Raw genomic sequence first — 22,323 nt, 5'->3', positions numbered from 1 at the left:
GGTAGGCTTTTAATTAGCCCTGTTCTCCTTTACTACAGCTAGCAGCCAAAGGCTTGTATTAGATTAAGCAAAGGTGGACCTGCCCTTGTCCTCAGATGAGGGGTTGTCACTGATTAAGTGGGTGCCCAGACATCACGGTGACTGTGCATTCTGCACTGCTTCCAAGGCTGCTGTCTGTCACTCAGTGAAGCACCGAGCCTGGCATTAGGTTCAAAGCAGAAAATACTCACAAGATCAGCAGGTTGGGTCTTAGCTGGGACATGTTCGGGGTTCAACAGCCGTTTAAGTGTGCGTCCTATAATTGTATTGATTATTGTGTTGATTGTATGGCCTTCAGTTTCCGGGAAAAGTGTTGGGAATATTGGTACCTTATTTTAGTAGCTAAACTACTGGATACTGGAGAGAAAACACTGTATGTATTTAAAGATAAGTTTTACTCTTTTGAAGAGGAAAATGGTTTTCATTTTTCTGTGTGTGTGTCCACATGTTGGCCAAACTTATGGATCTCCAAAACAAACAAAAAGTTACCAGACAAGTCAAAAATGCAACTCAGTGCATCAATAAATAATATTGTTAGTTAAATGATTACAACTAATGATTTCATTCAAAATTTATTTGAAATAAATATTTAGTGTAAAAAGGCCTGCAATGACTAGTCAAAGGTCAGAACAGAAAAACTGAAATCTGGCACCTATTTATGTAATACGTTTTTTAACAGTTTGTTTGTTTGTTTGTTTCAATTTTTGTTTTGTTTTCAGATAGAATGTCTACATTGTCTTGCAGCTTGTCAAATGTGAATATTAAAATTAATATTTCTTGGTTTGGGCTGTTTGCCAGATGAAGACGTTTGTTCGCTGGTAATAAATTATGGTCATTTTTTTCTAGCATTTAAAAAACAGCATCTATTAATTGAGTAAATAATAAATGAGTAATTTTTTACTCATAAAAAATAATCATCTGTTTCACTACCAGCAGAAAGGTATGATTAGCATTATTGGCTTGCTAATGCTAATTAGCTCAGCCATCATATACAGTGCTAATGCTAAAAAGCTTCTGGCATCTGTTGGCACAGTGGTGAGGTAAGGTGCACAAAAAACAAATGGTCAAGGTTTTGTTTTTGTTTTTGTTATTAGTTTTATATTCTAATTGGATGTTTTAGCAACTGATTGGAGGTTAAAGTATAAACATGTTTATATTTATTTTTACACTGCAGTTATTAACTATTTAATTGACATTATTATTTACTGATGTGTTCTGTTGTATTTTGATGGCAATATTTCCTCTTTTTGGGCAAAAATACATGTGATGATAACCACAGGCACCGGTGCCATAGTCATTTTAAAAATGTATTATCCACATACCCTCTACATTTTCCATACTTACTCATATTGCAGCTGTGTTAAAGAAATCATAATGTGTACTGTTATTTGCTGATTCTCTACATTGTAATGTAAACACTATGTCTTAGTTAACTCTGGTGTACAAAGACCATGTGTAGGCAGTAGTTGTCAATTTCAGCTATATTAAAATACTAAAAACAGTACAAGGACATTAGTGTCTAGAGGTGCTAATACATTAGACTGTATTTTATGTCTTTTATTGTATTATTGACTAGTGTTTACTGTCTGTAACACAACACAGCGTAATTAAATCATTTCAATATTAAACAGTATAGATATATTATTGCAAATAGATATGTGTACTGTGTTTTTATTTCCGTGCTCAGAAACTGAACTGGATTGTTTTTAATTGTATTGTGTCAGTCTGGCTCTATAAAGGTTCATTCCTTATGACGATAATTTGCAAATACATTTTCAAAACCGTTTTTAGTGTGTAAGCTTGAATTATATTTTTTAATGGTGTCAGCAGACTGTTTACAATCACTGAAAAACATATATAAAAATATCTTCAATCAAAACAGAAATGTGTCCATTATATTTAGTCAGAATAGGGAGACAAAACACACTTAGTTGAGAGAAATGTGCTTCAGTTAGATGTCCTTGTGACCTGCGACCTGCTGTGAAATGCCTGTGGACTCGAGCATTGATTTCTGTTGACAAACAGGAACTGGAGGTGGATTTACATCTTGGTGAGACGCAGGGTGTTGAGACAGACCCCTAGAACAGTGGCCCCTGAAGAGTACTGGATCTCCCTGAGGATCCCATTCCACATCCCTTCTGTCTCATTATACCTGAGGAGGTTGACAGACATTCGTTTGTCATGAAATTAACAATCTACTGACAAGTACATTTCATCTATATCTGTGGATTTTACATTTATATTTATATATAAAAAACTGGACTATATATAAATAGTTCAGCGTTTACCTTCAGACATGCCTTGAGATTTTTTCAGTGTCATGTGTAAAAATTGTTTTTGGCAAAATGAACACAGCAGGGGATTTTATTTTAGCTGCTATAAGATCACCTGCTACCTTTAATTGCCTTTGTGTTGTTCTTGACAATGCATGAATGTCAGGATTTAAAGAACGAACTGTGACTCACTTCCAGATGTCGTTCATCTCTTTGGGAACCATCTCATCACTGTCCTCCAGAGGCATCATGGCAAAACCTCCTACAGCGTACAGCGAACCAGCCACAGACACCAGGTTGAGAGAACTACGCTCCTGTGGAAACGCTGCAAAATCTGACCACCTGAAAAATGTAAACAAACATCATAGATGTACAAAGATTTAATAGAATATGTTTTTATTGAGGAGTCAAGTGGCTCAGGAGGAAAATTTAACACATGTACTTTTTCTCAGTCATACTTGAGCATTTGATGAACTCACTGATTGGTATTGATGTTGTACACCTCTACGGAGCCTGTTAGCCCATTGTCGGTGACGCCTGCTGCCACATAGATCTTGTTGTTGTGAACAGTGGCTCCAAATAAAGAGCGTCCAGTCTTCATGGGTGCTAACTCCTTCCATTCGAACCTCTTGGCATCATATGCACACACGTTCTTTAGACAGCTCCTGTTCATAGGAGAGACAGAGTAGACAGAGCCTCTGAGTTTCATCAGTCCCTAGTGGTCTCTGTTATGACTTTTGAATCATGTTGACTCAGGCTTAAAGGCTTAAATCCTCTACTAATCTGCCACAGCTGAATAATAATATTTTTATTACATTACATACTCACTTGTTTTCTCCCTTTCCTCCAATCACATAAACAATATTATTGTGTGACACTGTTGCGTGTCCATAGACTGGGTAAGGAACTGGCTCTGATTCTCCCCATTTGAAAGATCTGTAAACAAGAAAACAAAAACAAAAAAAGGGTGAATTCATTAGGGTCCAGCACTGAGACCAGCAGATGGTTTTAAAAATGATGAACATGTTTACACTCACTGTCTGTCATAGACCAAAACTGAGTCTAGAGTGTGCTCCTGCTCCTTCAGCTCCTTCCCCCCCACAACAAAGATGGAGTTCTCAGCCTCGCCAAGCCCAAACAGGAAGCGGGGAGATGGAAAGGGCGGCATCCCCAGCCAGTCAGCACTGACTGGGTCGTACTGAGGTCACAGGAGGCAAATATTTGTGAAGAGTTTATGTTTATGCCAAGTGAAGTACATTGTAGTTTAAGAGGTTTGTAAAGTTCAATGATAATAATAGATTAATGATAAATTATCTACAGAATAGTCTGTTTCTGATATTGCACATCATATCTCCTTAAATGTAAGAGCATCACTCCTACCTGCAGGAAGTAGGAGCAGAGTGGATCTTCCTTGTTCTGTTCATCAAAAAATAATCCTCCTGCCACAAAGATCTGGTTCTCCTTGGTGACCAGGCTGACATGGTTCTTGGGAATCTGTGTGGAGAGTGATGCGACAAAGCAGTCGTTCCCAGACGGATCATAAGCCACAGTACCCATGTCGTTCACCATCACTATCAAATCCCTCATAAACATGCCGAATCTCAGGTTATCGTTGAGGATGCCTGGGAGAAGATCTTCCTCTTCCTCCTCCTCTTTATCCTCACGCTCTCCATCTTTTTCTGCTCCACCAGCCTCCTTCTTGCTTTTGCTTTTTTTAACCTCTGGCATTTTTCCAATGTGAGCATCTTTAACCAGCTGGAGTTTCTGCTGCAACTCGGGATTTGAAGAAATCAGTTTGTGTTTCTCTACTTTTTCTTTCAGGTAGTCCTCACTGACCAGACGCAAACGGACACAATCCAGCAAACCTGGCAGCTCCTTCTCTCTACTTTCAGGGTCCCGGGACACCCAGTTCATCAAAGCCTCAAACACTGCTTCCTCTGTCTCTACATTCAGGTTGTCGTTTGCTAAAATGGCTGCCAGCTCACTAGGGAGCAACTGATAGAACTCCTCGTCTCTGGAGATGAGCTGGAAACGCTCACAGGCATAGTTTCGGGCAGAAATAGCCAACCTGGGACAGTCCAGCATCAAGCCGAGCCTGAAGATAGCCAGACAGTTGCTGAGGCTCAGGCGCTTTTGTAGGAAAGAGACGCATACAGTGAAAATTGAAGGGATCTGGTACATGTTGGCCACAGCGAAGATGTCCTGGACATTCTGCTCTGTCACGTTGATTTTGGAGGTGTACAGATACCTGAGGATCAGTCCCATGACACCAGGCTCCACATCCTCCAGGACAATCTCTTTCTTTTTGCTCTCCTCTTGGTCAGACAGGATGATAGAGCGGAAGTACGAGCTGCAGGCACACAGGACGAGCCGGTGGCAGGGGAACTCCTTGCCTTTGATCTTCAACACACAATCAACCAGCTTGTCGTTCTCTAACAGGTCGTACAGGCCGTCCTGGAGCAGGGTCTGCTGGTACGTCCTGGGCTCGTCCAGGGGGTTTATAGGTAGAGCCATTGCTCCTGGTGGGAAGAAGAGCCTTTCTGGGGCTGCAAGTCAACCAAAATGTGGATCTTCTTTTTTAGCAGCGTAGCCCGGGTTTCTGGTCTGACAGAGGAGGATTCAGAGACACTGACAGTCTGCTGTTAGCCCACACCAGCTGAACCAGAGGGCAGCCCACTTTCTCAGCTGTCCAGACCCTTCAACTGAGCTCCAACTGCTGGGCTATTTATAGACTGGATGCTCGGTGTGGAACTATGGGCTTCATTCTGAAACATGAAATGCAATATCGACGTTTCAATCCCTCTAACCCCACCCCTAACCACTCCTTAGGAACATCTAACCACGCTTAGACAGCTGCCACATGGCTTCATACATACAAATACAGAGGACCTGAGTCATGGGGAGGTCTGTGGTAGGCTGCCCTCTGGGGTCACTGTGCCTGAGTCATCTGAGCAACAGTATCCCCCTATCATTTTGTTAAAGGCTGTTACTACAGTATATTTGCATTATATTAAGATTATTGTTAACTGTTTGTTAACTGTATTATTTTAACATTGTTGTAGATTCCTCCTTTCCTACACACCACCTGTGATCATATTGATCTGTGTTATGGATTCTTATTGTCAACATTAGTCTGTACAGTTAGGTCGGATAAAGTGTGTTTCTGTGTGCAGTGAGTTTAATTGTTGTCAAAAATGATTGAAAACATATCAGTGTGTCGTTCTGTCATTACAGTGTATGTGAGAACTGTTGTTTGTTTGGTTTATTTCATGAATCTTGTTTTAAATAGTCACAGGCACAAAAATGTAGCATCAATCCTCATCCAAAATAAATGATAACTAATAAAAGCTACAGGGTCCCTGCGTTGTAGGAAATTCCTAATGACTGGTTAATTAAAACGTCTGTGTGTTCTCTAATTTTTAAAAATGAAAATATTTGTGTTTTAGTTTTAGAGATTTATATCTTCAGTAAAACCTGGGCGTGGTATTCAGAAAGTTATGAAATATACTGCATTATTGTTGAATTAGTTTTGGATTAGCTTAATTTGTACTTACTGTAGCCAGATTACGTAGAGAAGCGAGAAGCACCAATGTGCTTCACAGACACACAGTAATCATGCCAATGTGTCCTAAAAATAAGACAATGTCTCATTTTTAATGTCACTAAATAGCTTTTATTAAACTGTTAGTGGTATATATGTGTGTATGACAGTAGCTGTTCCACTGCACAGTGTTAAAATTGTTTCCAGTGTGGTGGCATCAAGCAGAATTTAATCTGCTGATGCGATGTTACAGAAATATCTCACAGCCCAAACGACAGGACGCAACACACGGTGAAAAAAATCCAGTCATATTCAAACAGCTCGATCACAAAGACCCTGCCAGTGGGATGAGCATATCACACAATGATTATCCTTGCCTTAGTCTGTAATATGATTTAAGATGTAACTCATTGAACAAACATTTGCAGCAGTAATAGCAGATGTTTAAATTTACTTTTCATTTCTCCACAGCGTCGATACTCAGTTTACCTTCTTCCTTTTTTGACAATGTACAGATGTAATTTACATTACATAGCATTATACATCAAATCTCACTGATCATCTTTCATTAGGGTCTATTTTCCCCTTTTTATGTATAAATACAGTTAAATTATGGTGAACATTTATAGTTAGTGATGTTTTTAAAATCAGCAGAAGTAGAGCAGCATTATAAAATCTAAACTTACAATAATACTGTGGCTGCTCCACTCTTGAGTAATTTATGTCATGAGGTTAACATTAAATATCTATTCTGCTTTTTCCTTGCTGGGATCTGTAACTGGGTGAGAATCAGCAGGTGCAGCTGCGGTGCAGGTCGGGCTGGTTGTGGCATTTGGAGGTGAGGCAGGAGGATCAGGATCATCGATCATGGCCTGTCTCCTCTCTCGCTCCTTAATCACTTGAATCAGGCAGTAGGTCACAAACATGACGATGATGGTGGTTATAGGGAAGCCTGGGAAATTAACAAAAAACACAACTTAATTATTACTAGAGCTGGTAAAAAAAAAAAAAGACCCCTGTCAACTATAACATAATAAATCACCTTTGAGAAGCAGCCGTTTGGCGACCAACTTGGCAAAATCCAAACTGTTTAAGGCGAGGACGTTGTACAACACAATGCACCAGAAGTTGAACGTATTAAAGACAGCTCTGATTCGACGGGACATTGCTTCTGTCAATGCAATCTATAAATAGAACATTTTTAAATTAACACAAACCTTTTTTTTTTTTCTTTTACAATAATAGTAGTAATAATCTGCACTGACCGACCTCAAAAGAAGCAAACGGTTCCCTGGAGGAAAGCTTTGCAGTCCACAGCTCAAAGTTGAGCCCAAAACAGTTAAAGAAAGCCCAGACCAGCACCACTTGGCAGGGTCCCAGCCATAGGATGGTGACGCCAAAGGTGCACAGTGTAGCAACCAGCTCCTCTACAACATCGTTATGCTTTCCACCCAGGTGATCATAAACATACCTGCAGGAAATGCCACAGTTTTAGAACCTCTAAATTCAACCTGATTAATAATAATTAATTAAGACTTTAAATTCTGAGACACTCACTTGCACAGCCAGTCATTGATTCCTCTGTCGAAGTGCCTAAAACGAACGCAAAAGCCAACATTTAATTTCATTTTACAAATTGATACCAAGTGTAATGAATGAATGTGATCAAGCTGTGTGAACACAACTCACGTTTCAGCAAACACATAGAGCATAGTGATACATTTTGGTGGCTTGGGAGGGTCCAGATGATCCAGTCTGGCTACAGTATTGATGACTCCAAACATGACAGCTGCTTTCACCCAGTCATACACCAAGTTAAAGTAGGCTAGGCCAACTGGAAACAAGGCAGTCACTTTAGTTGTTTAATCCCTGTATTGTTACTTCATTTAATTCAATAAAGTATAACTACATGTGCAAACAACTGTCCAAAATGTGATGTAATTAGCAGTACAGCATTAAAAAGCAGGAGTTGCAGTGAAGCAGCACAAACCTAGAGCCCAGTCAGAGAGATGCTTCATCAGCTTAATGTCAGTAGGGATGGTGAGGATGTACATGAAATGAAAGAGGATATCCACCACAATGATGACTCCCAGCTGGATCAGACCCTCCACTCTGATATTCCACATCTCCCACTCTTTCCTGGTCAGGTCTGACTTGTTGACCTGCAGGGGGCAAAAGACATAAACCAGAAGCTCTAACCTTGACATTACTGTATTAGAGCTCATGAAAGGATTTTGTTATCGATGCTCAACAGATCAACATATGTCATTTGTGTGGATGCTCTAAGACTCCTGTGTCTATCTATACATGAATACAGCATGAATACCATGATTAGACTCCAGGGAGAGTCCAGGAGTCAAGAGAAGATCACAGGAAAGCAGAAAACTTAAATATATTGTAAAGTTTTATTTAATTCTCATGTTCTTCTTCTAAGTCTAATAAAAAAATGTTTAGAAACCAGTTTAAATGGTGATATACCAAACTAGCAACGCTTGAGCAACTGCATAACTTGAACAAAAAAAAATTAGACCCTAGTTTAACTTACTTGAACATAAAATTTATCAAAGGTCATGATGGGCCCAAAATAGAAGAAGGGGAGGTAGAAATTGTACTTGAGCAGCTCCAGGATGTTGTAGTTTCCATCTTTCCTTTCACAGTTCTCCAGAGCAAAGCTCATACAGCGCATGATCGTAAACCCACAACCTCCATAGAAGAGAACGTGACGCAGCTCAAAGTCACCTTCAACAAAACCAGCCTAAAGAGAAAGAAAAAAGACATAAAATAGAAATAGTGTACAATACTACTTTCTTATATTTACATTAAAAAAATACATTACTTCTAATTCAGAGGCAGTGGTTTACCTGCCATGACAAAAAGGGTTCACACTTGAACATAGAGAGGGTACAAAGCCCAGTGACAAAGCACAGCCAGCGGATTTTCACTAAGGAGATGCTGTAGAGCAGGATGCAGTGAGATAGGATGAGGGTGACATAGGTCCAGCCCATGCTGGTCCATACAGCCAGCAGCCCATACACCATGTACACCAGAGACCTGTACTGTGGGAGAGAAACGCAGCGTTGCTACGTGACCGAGTTACACCTCATAGGAATGACAGACAGACAGGCTTTCAAAAAGGATACTCATCCATCTAAGTCATCTTACCAAGCATTCAGAACACAAGAACAAAACAGTCAGAGACACTAAACTTCATTTGTAGTTATCATAATGCGACTGAATAGTTACTATTACTCTCCCAACAGCAGTTTAACAGTAAATCAGTTCATCAGATGCACCTGTGGAGCCAGCATGGAGCAGATCTTGGCGAACAGCACGTGACCAGACAGAGCAAACAGGATGTGATCTCTGAATGTGGAAAACCACATCATCCACTCAAAATCAGCTCTGTCCTGTAAGAATGGAGAAGAAAAAGGGAAGTTGGAAACCATGTAAAGCATGTAGGGATCAAGATCCTCCATTAAATGTGTTTTGATAAACTCTGAATGCTCTCCCACCATTTTCCTCCCAAAGTAGTGCCATCCCGGTTTCACGCTGGTTTTGAATGTCTTTCTGTTTGCATTGGCTACAATAAGAAAAGATGAGAAATACAGAGCGTAAAAAAAGAGTAGCCTTAATTACTGCAGCACAATAATCAAAATTCAGCAGCTTAGCCACATAATTTAACATTTTCCTCTTATTATTATTATTAGAGTGTTTTATGTATGCATGTAAGCAGATGTGACACTGAAACTAACAATATGCTTGGTTGTCACAGGGCCTATTTTCTTCTTCTGCTCTGTGATATTAATACTGACACCCGATCTCTGCATGGCCTGCATAGTTCACACACACACACACACACACACACACACACACACACACACACACACACACACACACACACACACACACACACACACACACACAGAGGCTCTGCTCTGTATCTAGCATTGTGCTTCATGTATAGGATTGTACTACTGGAGACGTAACATACAACTTATAGTCTGTCTCAACCAAAGGATCCATGACATGTTGTGATCATTTATTACTCTACGTCTACGTTTGTATTGACAAAAATTCCAGAGTTACCTGATCCTGTACTGAACTATGGCACAGTCAATAATTAATGTTTGTTTTAAATCTAAATTCATGGTAAAGATAGGATTTGGTTCAATTAAACAACAGCATTTGTGCTTTTTTATAGCATCTATGTACATCCGCATATCACTGACACCATCAACACACTGCTTAATTCATATGCGGCCATGCATAAGCTATTCATAGTAGAAGCTGCTAGATGAACTTTTTGTCGTATAGGTCACATACGCCCTTAATAAACTTTAGATATTTTTAAAAACGTAAACTTTAATTTAAATTTTTACTCTTTAGAGGACTACTTCAACGAGACTGCGATACTACTGTTTTAATACTTTCCACCTGTGTGTGTGTGTGTGTGTGTGTGTGTGTGTGTTACTTGTTCATACTCACAACTGGACACCTCAAAGATCCAGCTGGTGGCCCAGCACATGGCCAGACACAGCACCACGTTGTAGAAGTAAATCTCATACTTTGGAAGTGCAGCTTTAACTCCCATGGTGACATAAACTCCTGAACACACAACATTAAACCAATCAACTCTTAGTCTGAACAGGTTAAACATGGCTAACTATGTTTAAACATGTTTAACCTCTGAAACAACACATCACAGCCCATCAGGTTTTGCCTATATTTAAAAAAGGTAGGAGTTATGCGAACTGATCACACCCTCTAAATCACTGTACACCTCTGGAGAGAGGACTGTCCTGAAACTACAGCTATAAGCCTAAAATTAAAAAGGAAAGTGAGACAATGTCACTTCAGTGTTTGTATGAGAGATTATCTGTTCCAGCTGTAACTAAAAATAAACCACAACTCGTCAATAATTATTGATTTTAAATGTAGTTCTCTTTTAGCTGTAAAGTATTGTATCTCCCTGACATTTTATTAGAGGCAGAAAGTAGCAAAAGTAATTTGAAAGTTTAATCAACCACAATGTTTTATGAACATATTAAAATATGTCAAAGTAACTGGTACCTCTAGGTGTGAAATACATGCAGTTTGCATATTTGTCAAACACATTTACTGTATGTTAGCAACAGAATAATATCAACAGCATGTACAGAGAGAGAATACAATGTTTTCTTATTCTAGTACTTTTTTTAACATACTAGATATTTATCTAACTATATTTAGAACATATACTTCACAATGAACTTGAAATTATGCTTCTATTTGTATTGGATTACTTTTTTTAGTACTCCACTACAGATAAGTGTTGAGTTGTTTACTTTTTAGAGTACGTAAGACAACTTCAGCCAGTAATTCCATTTTTACAGTACATTGGGACATTACTTTTAGTGGTGGTAGAAGTATTAATATATTTTTCTTTAAATTATTAATAGTAATGGTAAAAAATATATATATGTTATGTGTTGGTAATTAATTTAAATTGAAGTATAATTTAGTTGAATTTGTGTTTGCATTGAAAGCAAACAAAAGTAAGTATTAGTATCAAAATTTGTATTAGGGGTAAAAAATGAATGGCTCCTTGCAGAGACTGTATTACATGACTTAGATTACATGGTTAATGTATCACACTGGCAAGAAAAACTTAGGAACCTTAATTGGATGTTTACACTGAAATGTAAAAGTGATCCATCTGCAACTTTTTGATTAAATAAAAGCAGCAAAAGATAATAATAATAATAATATCAACAACAACAATAATAATAAAAATACAATGTGTCCACTGTATCTTCAGTGTGTACAGTATGTATTATATGCAAGCAACATTTCCGTATAGTAGCTGTTGGAGATACAGCTCATTCTGACAACATTTACACTTTGTTTAATGTACAACAATGTGATGAAAGTCTTTGATATTTACAGCAGGAGTTTTATCTGCCTAACGTTCTTGACACAATAATCAATAGAAGAACAGAGGAGGTCAAATGGTTGTTGATCAGTTGTCACTGATTAGAATTCAGAGATACTAAGTGAAGCTGCTATTTTTAACCGAACAACTTCTCTCCTGTGAACTTTTGTCAGTGTGCATGCTGAACACTGTCAAACAATCATTTGCTTTGTACCGTAGAATTGTTCAGGTTCGCCAAACAACAGCTTCCACACTGAATGAAATAAACAATTACCTACATTTAAATCTGTCTGTGTTTTCTGCTGCCTTCTTGAGATGCCTGCTGTCCAAATGCCACACGGTCATGCACTTCGGTTTGTCCTCCGTAGCACCTGTTGTGATACTGACCTTGAACGCAGCAGCTGTGAGCCTGAAGAACTTGCTCTAAAACTAAACTAGCAATTTGCTCAAAAGGAGAAAACACATTCAAATGTTTACAAGTGTTAAAAAAGACATGTAAGAAAACGTAAACTACATCTACTGCGTATCTAAAGAGCACAGGGTGGGCTGCAGGTCCCACTGACTCCCTGAGAGGGAGCTGCCACCAGTTAAAGGTGATATGATGTATTTATACTTTGACCACTGACACAGAGGGGGCGGAACAGGAGGACTCTCAGGATAATGGGTTATAAGCTGTGCAGGTCTATTAGGGTCTTTAATCTTGGCATGTTACAACTTATTCTACCTTAGTAAATGATGCAGTACAGGGATAACCAACTGCAATTAAAGTCGACATGTTGCAGATCCAACTTATGTTGAATAGAGTCTTTGTTCATCAACTATAATGTATAACTGTAAAAAACTATTTATAACAAAAGCAGGACTTTTATAAAGTAGCAACGACACTTTGACAATATACAGCATTGATTGCACGCATGTCGGTGTTTCACTTAATATGACTTGCTTTTAGAAAGTTGGTGTACTTATTTAATATTGTCAAATTAAAAGACCTCCTCCCTGTTTTCTATCGTTGCTATTTTCCATATTCCTGGTTGCCAGATCTGTTTTGGGAGTGTCTAAGCCTGTTGCAATTTTGAGCTGTGGCCAAACGTTCATGCCTCAAATTCTACAATGAACGACAGGCTCTGTAATGACACCAACTAGTGACGACATCACAAAATACACGAGTGAAGTTGACAGGTATGATCGCAGCTGGAAACCCAAAGCAGTCCAACAAACTGTATAAAAGCACTGGATCCATGTCTACACAGTGAGAAGTTTATTTGTTAACCGGGATACTCAGCATACAGTGGATGATGTATCCACTTTCACAGTATCAGTACTACTGTGCTTAAAACTGTAATAGACTAAGTGGTGGACTTGGACAGTGCAGAAGGATATGGGTTGGTTCAAAGGCTTTTCAGCTACTGGAGGGACTTTGGTGTCTCTAGAGCGACACGAGAGGTCATAGCAGCAGCAATCAGCACAGCCCACAATCTCAATCCAGCCCTGAGAGAGAGAAACAATCAGTGCGAGTGGAACAAGTCGATTTGGTTCTAGTGTTTTCAACTGCCGCTGCAACTTAGAGGAGAGGATAAAGGAACAATGATTTCCATTGGAGGTTTTGGATTCCCAGCAGTCACATGCGTAGTGAGCCATCTTGTTTTCCATGTGCTGGCGGAAACACACGTCATCTTCGGACAGTCCCACTTTAATCTCATACAGGTAGTTGAGGAACACGCCCTGAGCTGCTTCAGGCCTCAGATAGCTGCACAGAAACAATAAGTTGTACCACTTCAATACAGCACTTTTTTTTCCATGAGAGACATCCTGATCAGTACCCAGGCATGTTGCCCTCCAGGTCCCGATGGACGTATGAAACATGGGAGGGGTGAGGTCACTTCCTGTGAAGGGAGATTTAATGTTGTATTTCACAAAGAGATCAGCCAGCTCCTGTTGAGCGTAGTTATCCATCTAAAACAAAGAGAGTAGCAAAGCAAAGCAAAGCATTGGATGATCCCTTCTCTACCAGCAGGTGTCGGCATTTCCTCCAGATATGATTGTGCTCCTGAATGTGAGGGACAGCGTGTGAACAGTTTATCAGTCACCCACCCATAGGTAGAATAAAGATTTAAAAAGAAACAGCCAAGAAGGTTCAATAAATAATAAACTTGTTTAGAGAGCTTTCAATGCCCCAAAGTCCCATAATGAATACATAGATTTAAATTTACCTTTGTATGAAACTCTCTCATCAGCACTTAAAACTGGTTTTCTAAACCCGTCTCTAAGTTAATCTAAGTTATGTTCGTATAAAACAGACAACAGACCAACTCCACCTTAAGGAAGATCTGAAAAACCAGTCTCCTATGATCTTGACCACACCTCTGCCTCTAACTATGCACTGAGGACATTTTAAAACTAGTTCTACAGAAAACTGGAAAGGAAAAAAGACAAATAATCAGGTTGAGTCTGAGGTTATTCTAATCTTTGGAACGTTTCACCTCAAGTTGAACTAAACCATTTTATGTTTCAGTGATCACAGACTGCAAAACTGTAGCAACGACGATCAAGAACTTCTACAGCAGGTCAATAATAGATGGTAGAATTGGAGATGTAAAATCATATTAAACAGTGAACCCTCAAGAAAAAACAACCCTGCACTGTGGAAACGTAAAGCCGGTGTGTTACCTGGTCTAACAACTCACCTGTTCCCTCACTGCCATCCTTAAAGGAACCAGCACTTCTTCCATCTTCACAGGATTTACATCATCATGCATCATGAAGCTCTTACTGATCTTTATACTGCCATAAAGACATAACTGTTTGAATGGTGGCGCTTTTTGTCCAACTTTAAATTGGGAAAATACAGCTCCCCATATTGTGGCGGGTGGGTATATCTCCTGAATAGGCTACTAACACGCACACCCCTTTGACTGTGGGCACACAGTTCTTCCAGCATGAGACAAAATAAGACTAAATTTACTTGCGTCATGATGTGAGCAAAACTAAACTACTACTTTTAAGGTTCAGTTCATACATTTTGTATGAACATTTGTCCTACCAGCTGTGAGTCGTTTGTTCACTTATTCCCAGTTATTAGTCCGCAGCCTTGGCATCAGGCAATAAGTCAGAAATGTTATCTTTAAAAGTTAATAAAAACACTGGTTAAAGAATCTATATAACTACTGCAAAAAACATTTGACTATCAAGTAAATCAGTTCTGTTAGTTTCTCACAACAGAAACATGTTTTTCTATAAATTAATGTTCAAACTTTGACAGCTTCATTCAACCAGCAGGAGACTGGCTTGTATTACCATAAATAATAAATCTAGTGGATGAAATAAGCACTCACAGTAAAACACAGCAGCTATAGTTCGATCATACATTAGTTCATACTATTACTATGTATTCCAGGGTACATAAAATAACAGCAGCGCACATTTCCCAAACATTTAAATTATCAGCCCAGGCTTTAACTCTAGTTCTCTTTTAAACAGACTGAATTACAGTTGATGCTAAAATTTAAGACCATTTCTTGACATATTTTGATGTCTCATCTTATTTTTTCTAATGTTAGTGGAAACAAGCAGATGCTGATTTTAACCTGAGCTTAGAAAAGATATTATATTTAATATTTAAAAAGAAATATATTTTGGGATATTTGAACTGAGCTATGTGGTTTTGACTGCAGACTCTCTTCTGTATACCTCGGACAGAATCCACAGCACTGGAAACTTGATTGAAAACAAAGTTTTATGTCCATGTCCAGTAAGTGCTGGCCATTTTTATTGAAATTGTTAAATATCTTACTCCAATTTGCCGGAAAAGTGGAATGGTGGAAGCCTCCTTCCACCAGAAACCTGATTACATTTTCTCCCTTTTAAAACATGGTCATACATGGATGAAATGTTGCTCATCAAAAGAAACAACAGTCCTGTGCAAGCTTTTCCACAACTGTTAGATATGATGAATACATGACATTTTTAGTGATTGCAGTGGTGTAGAACACAGGAAGCGCTCGGTGCACCACTATACAGTTGCAATATTCCTCCTGGTGACGCATACGGAACAAGTCTGTGTGTTGTCATGGGGCGAGTGCCAGATGAGCCGGATTTACTCTTCGATTGTTTCCTTCTTGCTGGTCTCCTGTCCTTCAAAGACTGGGTACTTGCTCTCTACTTCTGCCCAGGTCACCGTACCACTGGCCAAATCCCGAACAATCACAGGCAACTCACTGACCTGAGGAGGGAGATACAGAGTTTACTTGATTGTGTTAAATGGTGTGTGTAATTACAACTGAAGCACTGCTGTGTGTAGTGAAAACACTTCTGAAGTGAGAGAGAATCATTTATAAGAGCCGTTCAGCTTATCATCATTCCCCTTAACACAGAGCACACCTACATATCCCAACGACACAGTGTATAAGTATTTATGTACGTACCTCGGCCCTGATCTGCCTCATTGAGTCTCGGTCTCTCAGAGTGGCTGTGTGAGGCGTCTTGTTCACAGTGTCAAAGTCGATGGTGATGCCAAACGCCACTCCAATCTCATCCGTCCTGGCATAGCGCCTTCCAATGGATCCTGATGAGTCATCAACTTTGTGAGAGACTCCATTTTTGGTCAATGCCTCAGCTAAGAAGGACGGGGAGAGAAAAGACATTTACCAACGATGTAGAACATTTCTCCTCTTCAGAAATAAATAGAATATAGCCTATGATATTTCAGTGTAGGTACTTACATAACTCCTTTACAAAGGGCATGAATTCCTGGTTTTGACTCAGAGGCAGGACGGAACATTTGTATGGAGCTACAGTAGCAGGGAAGCTGAAATACTTTGAAAAGGGAAAAACACACAGGCAACCAGCAAACTTTAATTACTGCTTTCCATGTAAAATGCAACAACAGTGTTTAAAGGAGAGAGTGATAGCAGTACTTGCTTCCGTGAGTTGCCACATAATGACAATACCGACTATATTTTCCAGCTTTGATCTACTATGTATGGTCAGACTCACTGACTCAGCCACTATTTCAATTTCAGTGACACTGACAGCTGCAGAGCAACTGCTCATCTTCAAAGTCAATAAGCCACATAATAAACATAAAGCAAACATCATACTCACATTTTAACAATGTTTGAACTTCCTTAGGGCCAAACTCACAATATAATTTATTAATTTATTCCGACTATAAAAATTTGGCCTCATTCAGTTTTACAACATAGGGCAGGAAAATAAGTTCTGCAGAAGAACTGGAGGTAAAATGGTAAAAGTTGTGTGAGCTGGCACAGTAATTATGAGCAGATCAGGGTTGTACTCTAAAATAGCATTTGTAACTTCCTTATGTCCAACTTGTTGTGTCCATATGTCTATCGCCATTAACATCAAGATGGACATTCACCACAGCTCTTACAGTACACAAAGCAAAACACAGATGTTTATTAAATCAATGTTAAGAACAGGTAGTAAACTGTCAGTAAGAGTGTAGGAGGACAACAACAATATGACTACATAAAATCTTATCCCCCACGCCCGGTACACAATGGCACTTGGTAATATTGATCAGCATGTCGTGCTTACCGTTCTTTGTTCGTCACCTTCTCGAATGTGGAATGTGTGCTCGAAGATGGTATACATGATCCTACCGATGCCAAAGGAAGGCTCGATTACATTTGGAACAACTTCCTCCACTGTGGGCAACAAAGACAAACAGATGTGTGTTATGGAAGTTGTCAGTTTCTCCCAACATCAACTTAGTGTTTCTTCCAACATTACATCTATAATACGTCAATCTCACCGTGCAGAGTCTTCTGGAACCGCTTCACACTGACCATGTCCTTTGTGAGTTTGAACGTCTTGCCTTCTGTCTCAATGGTGAACTCTCTGTAAAGTGGAATTAAACATACTCACTGCTTTGGAAATTGCAAAACTATTGTTTTTATTAGATGGCCATACAGCCCTGTACTTAGCAGCACTCACCCAGACTCATTAAGCAGCTGCTCTTGTTCAGTAATGTAGCATTCGTCGCACACGGACAGATACTCCATGGCTATCTTGGCATCCTTCTTGTATGCCTTCCCAATGGCTCCCTTGTTGGGCTCAAACTGGACGACATTTACAACTTTGTGTGGAGAAATTAAGGAGAATGGCTGAAGAATAAGTGAAAGTGAGAGAATAAAAGTTTCCTGGATGTTTCAGGATATTTTTATAGTGTTCAGCACTGCTGCAGTTTTAAGGATATGGGTTCTTTAAGATGCTTCTCTGCAACCAGAGGGACCTTTGTAGCTCGTGCATGGCATTTCAGATCATAGCAAGACCGGTCGGCACACCCTACAATTTCAATCCAGCCCTGTAAGAGACATCAGTGTAAGTCCCTCATATGAAATTACACATATGAAGCCTATAAGCCTTAAGGAAACACTGTAAGGGACATACGTAGGAGGTTTTTGCTTCAGCGTCCCAGCAGTCACAGGCGTAGTGAGCCATCTCATTGTCCATGTGCTGTCGGAAACGAAGCTTGTCTTTGGCAATACCAACTTTAGTAAGGTAGAGGTAGATCCTCCCGATGAAATATCCCAGGACGGAGTTGTTGATCACTCCCTGAAAGAGACAGAAGGCAACAATAAGCGCAAAACTCTCTAATTCTGAACATAAACTTTTGCCCAAACTGTGTTGCGTAATCAAACCATATTTTACCAAAATTAACTTTGTTTTATTAGATTATGTTTTTAGTTAAATGTAACAAAAACATCATGTAAAAGTAAGATTGAAGATTACAGTCAACAACAGTTGCCTTTGTCCTTTTTTTTTTTTTTTTTTTAAATGTCAGTGCTGAAGTAGGCACATTATTTTTTTATTTTTTATTTTGATGTTAAAAATTTAATCTTCTTGTCGCAGAAGAGGAATTGTAGTTCTAAAATAAATGTATGTTAATGGCACAAGAACATCTCTACATGCTTGGTTACAAACCCACCTGCTCCACAGCATCTCCAAGCCTCATGATCTGTGCAGACTGCCCGCTGGTCTGGGCCTTGGAGGAGTACAAGATGATATCCAGGTTGGCTACATTGGAGAATCTAGGGTGAACCTTCTCATTTGGGTCCACGAAATGCTCAATCTCAGCCATGGTGAACTCTCTGTGTGGAGAGTGGTTATATTCACGTTAAATTAATGAAGTGTGAAGAGTAATAATGGGTACAATAAGGGTTTAGCGATTATTCACCTAACACGAATGAGCCCAGAGCGAGGAGAGATTTCGTTCCTGAAGGAGTTTCCGATCTGAGCAGCAGCAAAGGGCAGTTTTCCCTGGTTAAACTCCAAAAGACGCTTGAAGTTAAGGAAGATTCCCTGAGCTGTTTCAGGCCTCAAATAGCTGCAGATTAAGAGTTGAGTGATTACCCAACAGTTATGTACATTCGACAGCATCAGCGAGAACAATTTTTTAGAGTAATTTACCCTGGCATACTCCCCCCTGGTCCAATGGATGTCTGAAACATCAAGTTGAAGGAGATGGGAGCGGTCAGGTCATTTCCTGTGGTTGGTGACTTAACGTTGTATTTCACAAAGAGATCAGTCAACTCTTGCTGGGTGTAGTTGTCCATCTGAAAATAAGATTACACAAAGTCAAGAAAATCATTTGTAGCTTTGTCAGTAACAAGTATTCTTTATTTTCGTTCAGTCAACACTGACCTGAGTGATGACTTCCTCCATCTCAGCCTTCTTCTCTGCCGCACACTTCTTATCAGACATCAGCTTTTGGAGATGGGCTGCAGGTCAGAAGAGTATTTAGTCGTTTTAGACTAAATCTGCTGTCATTTTACATACAACACTGTAGAGTTACATTACATCATATGTTTTAGCATCGGGGAACATTTGTCACTAAAGCTTTCAGTGAGACGCATTCCCATTTTATCTGAAATTTCCCGGCAGCCTTTTGGCACAGATCCAGTCACTGTGATCCTAGCAGCTTGTATTGCTATGAAAGCCCTGTGTAATTTCTGCTGGTCCAGCCACTTCCATTCTCCCTCAGGCACAACCGTGATACTCTAGAGCCCAGCCAACCAGCAGCAGCAGCCACTGACAGCACGTGTGGACCGCGTCCATGCCTCCCTCTGCAGAATCCCATGAATAATACAGATGAAAAACTTACAAAGACGTCTGCGGCTGTGACTAATCTTTAGTTTACACAGCAGTGGAAGCCAAGTTTCTAAATATAGTCAAACAGGCACTTACCTTTGAGAAGGTGGTCAGCCCTGAAGCATTCCCCATTCTTGACATCTTTCACCATGTAGTCAGCAAATTTGTCCACATGTCCTGACGTCCTGGTGAAACAATTTAACAAACAAGAAATCAGATTCATCACAAAAGAAAATGAACATTTGACTCCAATCAAAAATGTCTCTGCAACCGGGCTATGGAAGGCTGCTATATGGCAGCTTCCATGCATAAAATTGCAGAATCACTATACGCCTGTTAATAAAAACCCACAGTTCAGCACTTTGTAGCTGACTCTAGGAACCACCAGGCAGGCTCTTCATGCATAAGCAATGACCAAAAACTATATAATAAACACCCACAGAGAATAGACACAGGTAATGATTTTTGGTGTAATTAGCAGTAACAGTTTGCACTTTATCTGCAACAAAAGCATTACAGAGCACCTACTTGAGGACGGGCTCAGGGGTAAGCATGGTGCAGTCGATCTCCAGGATCTGCTCCTCTTGGATAAAGTGCTGCCTCCACGCCTGCAGGATGTTGTTCTTCAGGGCACAGCCCACAGGGCCGAAATCATACAGACCACTCACACCTGTGGGAGCATCACTGCATGGTGACGGAGTGCTTGAAGACCATGTATATGTTTGTGCACGCACTTGTGCGTTAGCCGCTGACCTCACCTCCATAGATGGCAAAGGCCTGATCGTAGAAGAATCGCCTCTTGAGGGTATCCTCCATCCTGGTTCTATCAACGATATCATCTTTGGGTTGTAGTGCCAGTTCCTGCAATGAAAATTATGTTTACAGCTATTTTTTCCTGTCAAGATACAAAGAAACTGGGTTGCTTTATAGTATGATCTGGTTCAGCTTTTGGAAAATAGAACTTACACTTACTAGCTTTTGTGGATTTCAACCATGTCATATAGTTTTTAATTAGTAAAGGCCGTTGGCTCAGGCATCATTATGGGTTTAGACGTTCAGTCACACGGCACAAGCCAGTAAAGCTCATATTATACTGTTACATGTAATTTTTTTGCAGTAGTTTACTCAAACTGTCTACACGCTCTAATGAGATTTGCCATCTCAGTCACCCATGGTATCATCGTGGTGGATTGACATGAAAACCCCATCAATATTTGCAGCACAGCGCCATAACAAACCTTTAAAAATAATAATTTATATGTTTCAATTCACCAACACACAGGTGTCAGGCTCAGCTGAACTGCATTACATCTGACTCACAAACACTACAGTAACATTTTATTAAATACAGTTAAGCTGGACTTTAATTTGATTTGATTTTACCTTGGCCTCCAGAGTTCTCTTCCTTGCCTTCAGTTCTGCCACAGCTTTAGTAATATCCACATCAGGGACACCATCCTGTTTCATCTGGCGAACCAAGTCCCCCTAAAACAGAGAGCTGGCTTGAGACCTCCACAAAGAAAATCCTGCAATTCACCTGAAAATTGTCCATGTTTACAAAACCATTAGCCCACTGTGTGATTTTAACAGAAGTAGCATTAACTTGGCCTAAACACTTAACCCCACCCTGCTCACAAATGTCTGCAGCAGCAATGCAATGAAACGTGGCAAAGGGTGCAGACATGACTGTCAGCTAGCTGCTAGCAGCTAGCAGCTAGCTGTTAGCAGCTAGCAAGCAATGGCTGTCCCCATTCATTATCAGCGTCGTGAGCAGCCGGTCACGTTAGCCGGTTAGCCTGTCAAGCTAACACGCCGAGAGTGTCCGTGTGAAGCCATAAAAACAAGTCTAACCGTGAACAACCTCTTCAGTCCAAGTCGACTGGGACTAAGGGATATGTTAGTGTCACCTGTTCTTTGACTGCGAGCCTCAAAGGGGCGAGAATCTCTTCGATGTTGCCGTCCATGGTTTGTCCTTCCGCGAATTGCAACCACAGGCTTTTCTTCTTCTTCTTACACAAACGGACCGACGTTGAAAAAGGTCTGTTTCTGGGCGGGTGGCGGAGCGACTGCCGAACAAACCGGACCGTGGACACCGGGAAGAGGGTGGGAATCTCGGCGCTGGTCCTCAGCAGTGCCGATGCTGCGCTACGAAGAAGCATGGGCCACCGTAATGTGAGAGGAGAATGATGAAATCTCCGGGAACACGTAAACTCAGCATCCGCTCCGGCGGAGGCACTTTCGCTCCACAGTCGGAGGAGGAGGAGGAGGAGCGCGTCTCCGCAGATTCATCACGACGTGGAGAGGAAATCTAACATGCGATCTCAAACATTAATAAACAACAAATAAATAAATAAAAATCACTGTGTGGTGCATTCATGGCAAGTGGGTGTTAAAACTAATGGAATACGTCATTTTTAAATAAAGAAAAAAAATAAAGTCTATTTTTA

The 22,323-nt window shown here is 40.1% G+C and overlaps 3 protein-coding genes and 1 non-coding gene across 5 annotated transcripts; all 4 read right to left on the bottom strand.

Annotated features, from left to right (window-relative positions):
• Positions 1-948: 948 nt before the first annotated feature.
• Positions 949-4,983, bottom strand: klhl40b (kelch-like family member 40b). The gene is made up of 6 exons (XM_026363332.1): positions 3,693-4,983; positions 3,350-3,510; positions 3,141-3,248; positions 2,792-2,977; positions 2,505-2,654; positions 949-2,191 (listed from the first exon to the last, which is right to left on the bottom strand). The coding sequence occupies exons 1-6, from the start codon at positions 4,824-4,826 to the stop codon at positions 2,080-2,082; spliced, it is 1,851 nt and encodes a 616-aa protein (XP_026219117.1). The 5' UTR covers positions 4,827-4,983; the 3' UTR covers positions 949-2,079.
• A 1,024-nt stretch (positions 4,984-6,007) lies between these two features.
• hhatlb (hedgehog acyltransferase like, b) lies at positions 6,008-12,322 on the bottom strand. Of its 2 annotated transcripts, XM_026361515.1 has the most exons (12): positions 12,043-12,322; positions 10,339-10,458; positions 9,366-9,433; positions 9,147-9,260; positions 8,715-8,909; positions 8,399-8,608; positions 7,844-8,015; positions 7,543-7,687; positions 7,411-7,446; positions 7,123-7,324; positions 6,896-7,037; positions 6,008-6,805 (listed from the first exon to the last, which is right to left on the bottom strand). In XM_026361515.1, exons 2-12 carry the CDS (start codon positions 10,442-10,444, stop codon positions 6,600-6,602), a joined length of 1,596 nt encoding a protein of 531 aa, XP_026217300.1. In that variant the 5' UTR covers positions 10,445-10,458; positions 12,043-12,322; the 3' UTR covers positions 6,008-6,599. The 2 variants fall into 2 exon arrangements, with proteins under 2 accessions (XP_026217300.1, XP_026217301.1); XM_026361516.1 differs by lacking the exons at positions 9,366-9,433; positions 10,339-10,458; positions 12,043-12,322 and having other exon boundaries at positions 8,715-8,904; positions 9,147-9,228.
• A 3,173-nt stretch (positions 12,323-15,495) lies between these two features.
• gars1 (glycyl-tRNA synthetase 1) lies at positions 15,496-22,075 on the bottom strand. Its single transcript, XM_026363821.2, has 17 exons — positions 21,784-22,075; positions 21,260-21,361; positions 20,635-20,737; positions 20,405-20,546; positions 19,973-20,061; positions 19,430-19,506; positions 19,196-19,341; positions 18,963-19,112; positions 18,714-18,876; positions 18,176-18,340; positions 17,982-18,089; positions 17,720-17,865; positions 17,538-17,623; positions 17,321-17,430; positions 16,483-16,576; positions 16,186-16,376; positions 15,496-15,983 (listed from the first exon to the last, which is right to left on the bottom strand). Exons 1-17 carry the CDS (start codon positions 22,033-22,035, stop codon positions 15,858-15,860), a joined length of 2,250 nt encoding a protein of 749 aa, XP_026219606.1. The 5' UTR covers positions 22,036-22,075; the 3' UTR covers positions 15,496-15,857.
• Positions 20,133-20,266, bottom strand: LOC113164951. The gene has a single exon (XR_003299057.1). It is a non-coding gene; the product is annotated as a small nucleolar RNA SNORA84 (small nucleolar RNA).
• Positions 22,076-22,323: the final 248 nt, after the last annotated feature.

This window comes from Anabas testudineus, chromosome 2 (assembly GCF_900324465.2).
Source record: "Anabas testudineus chromosome 2, fAnaTes1.2, whole genome shotgun sequence".
NCBI lineage: Eukaryota > Metazoa > Chordata > Actinopteri > Anabantiformes > Anabantidae > Anabas > Anabas testudineus.
Note: the sequence above shows the minus strand (reverse complement) of the source record. Positions and strands in the feature narration are given on the sequence as shown.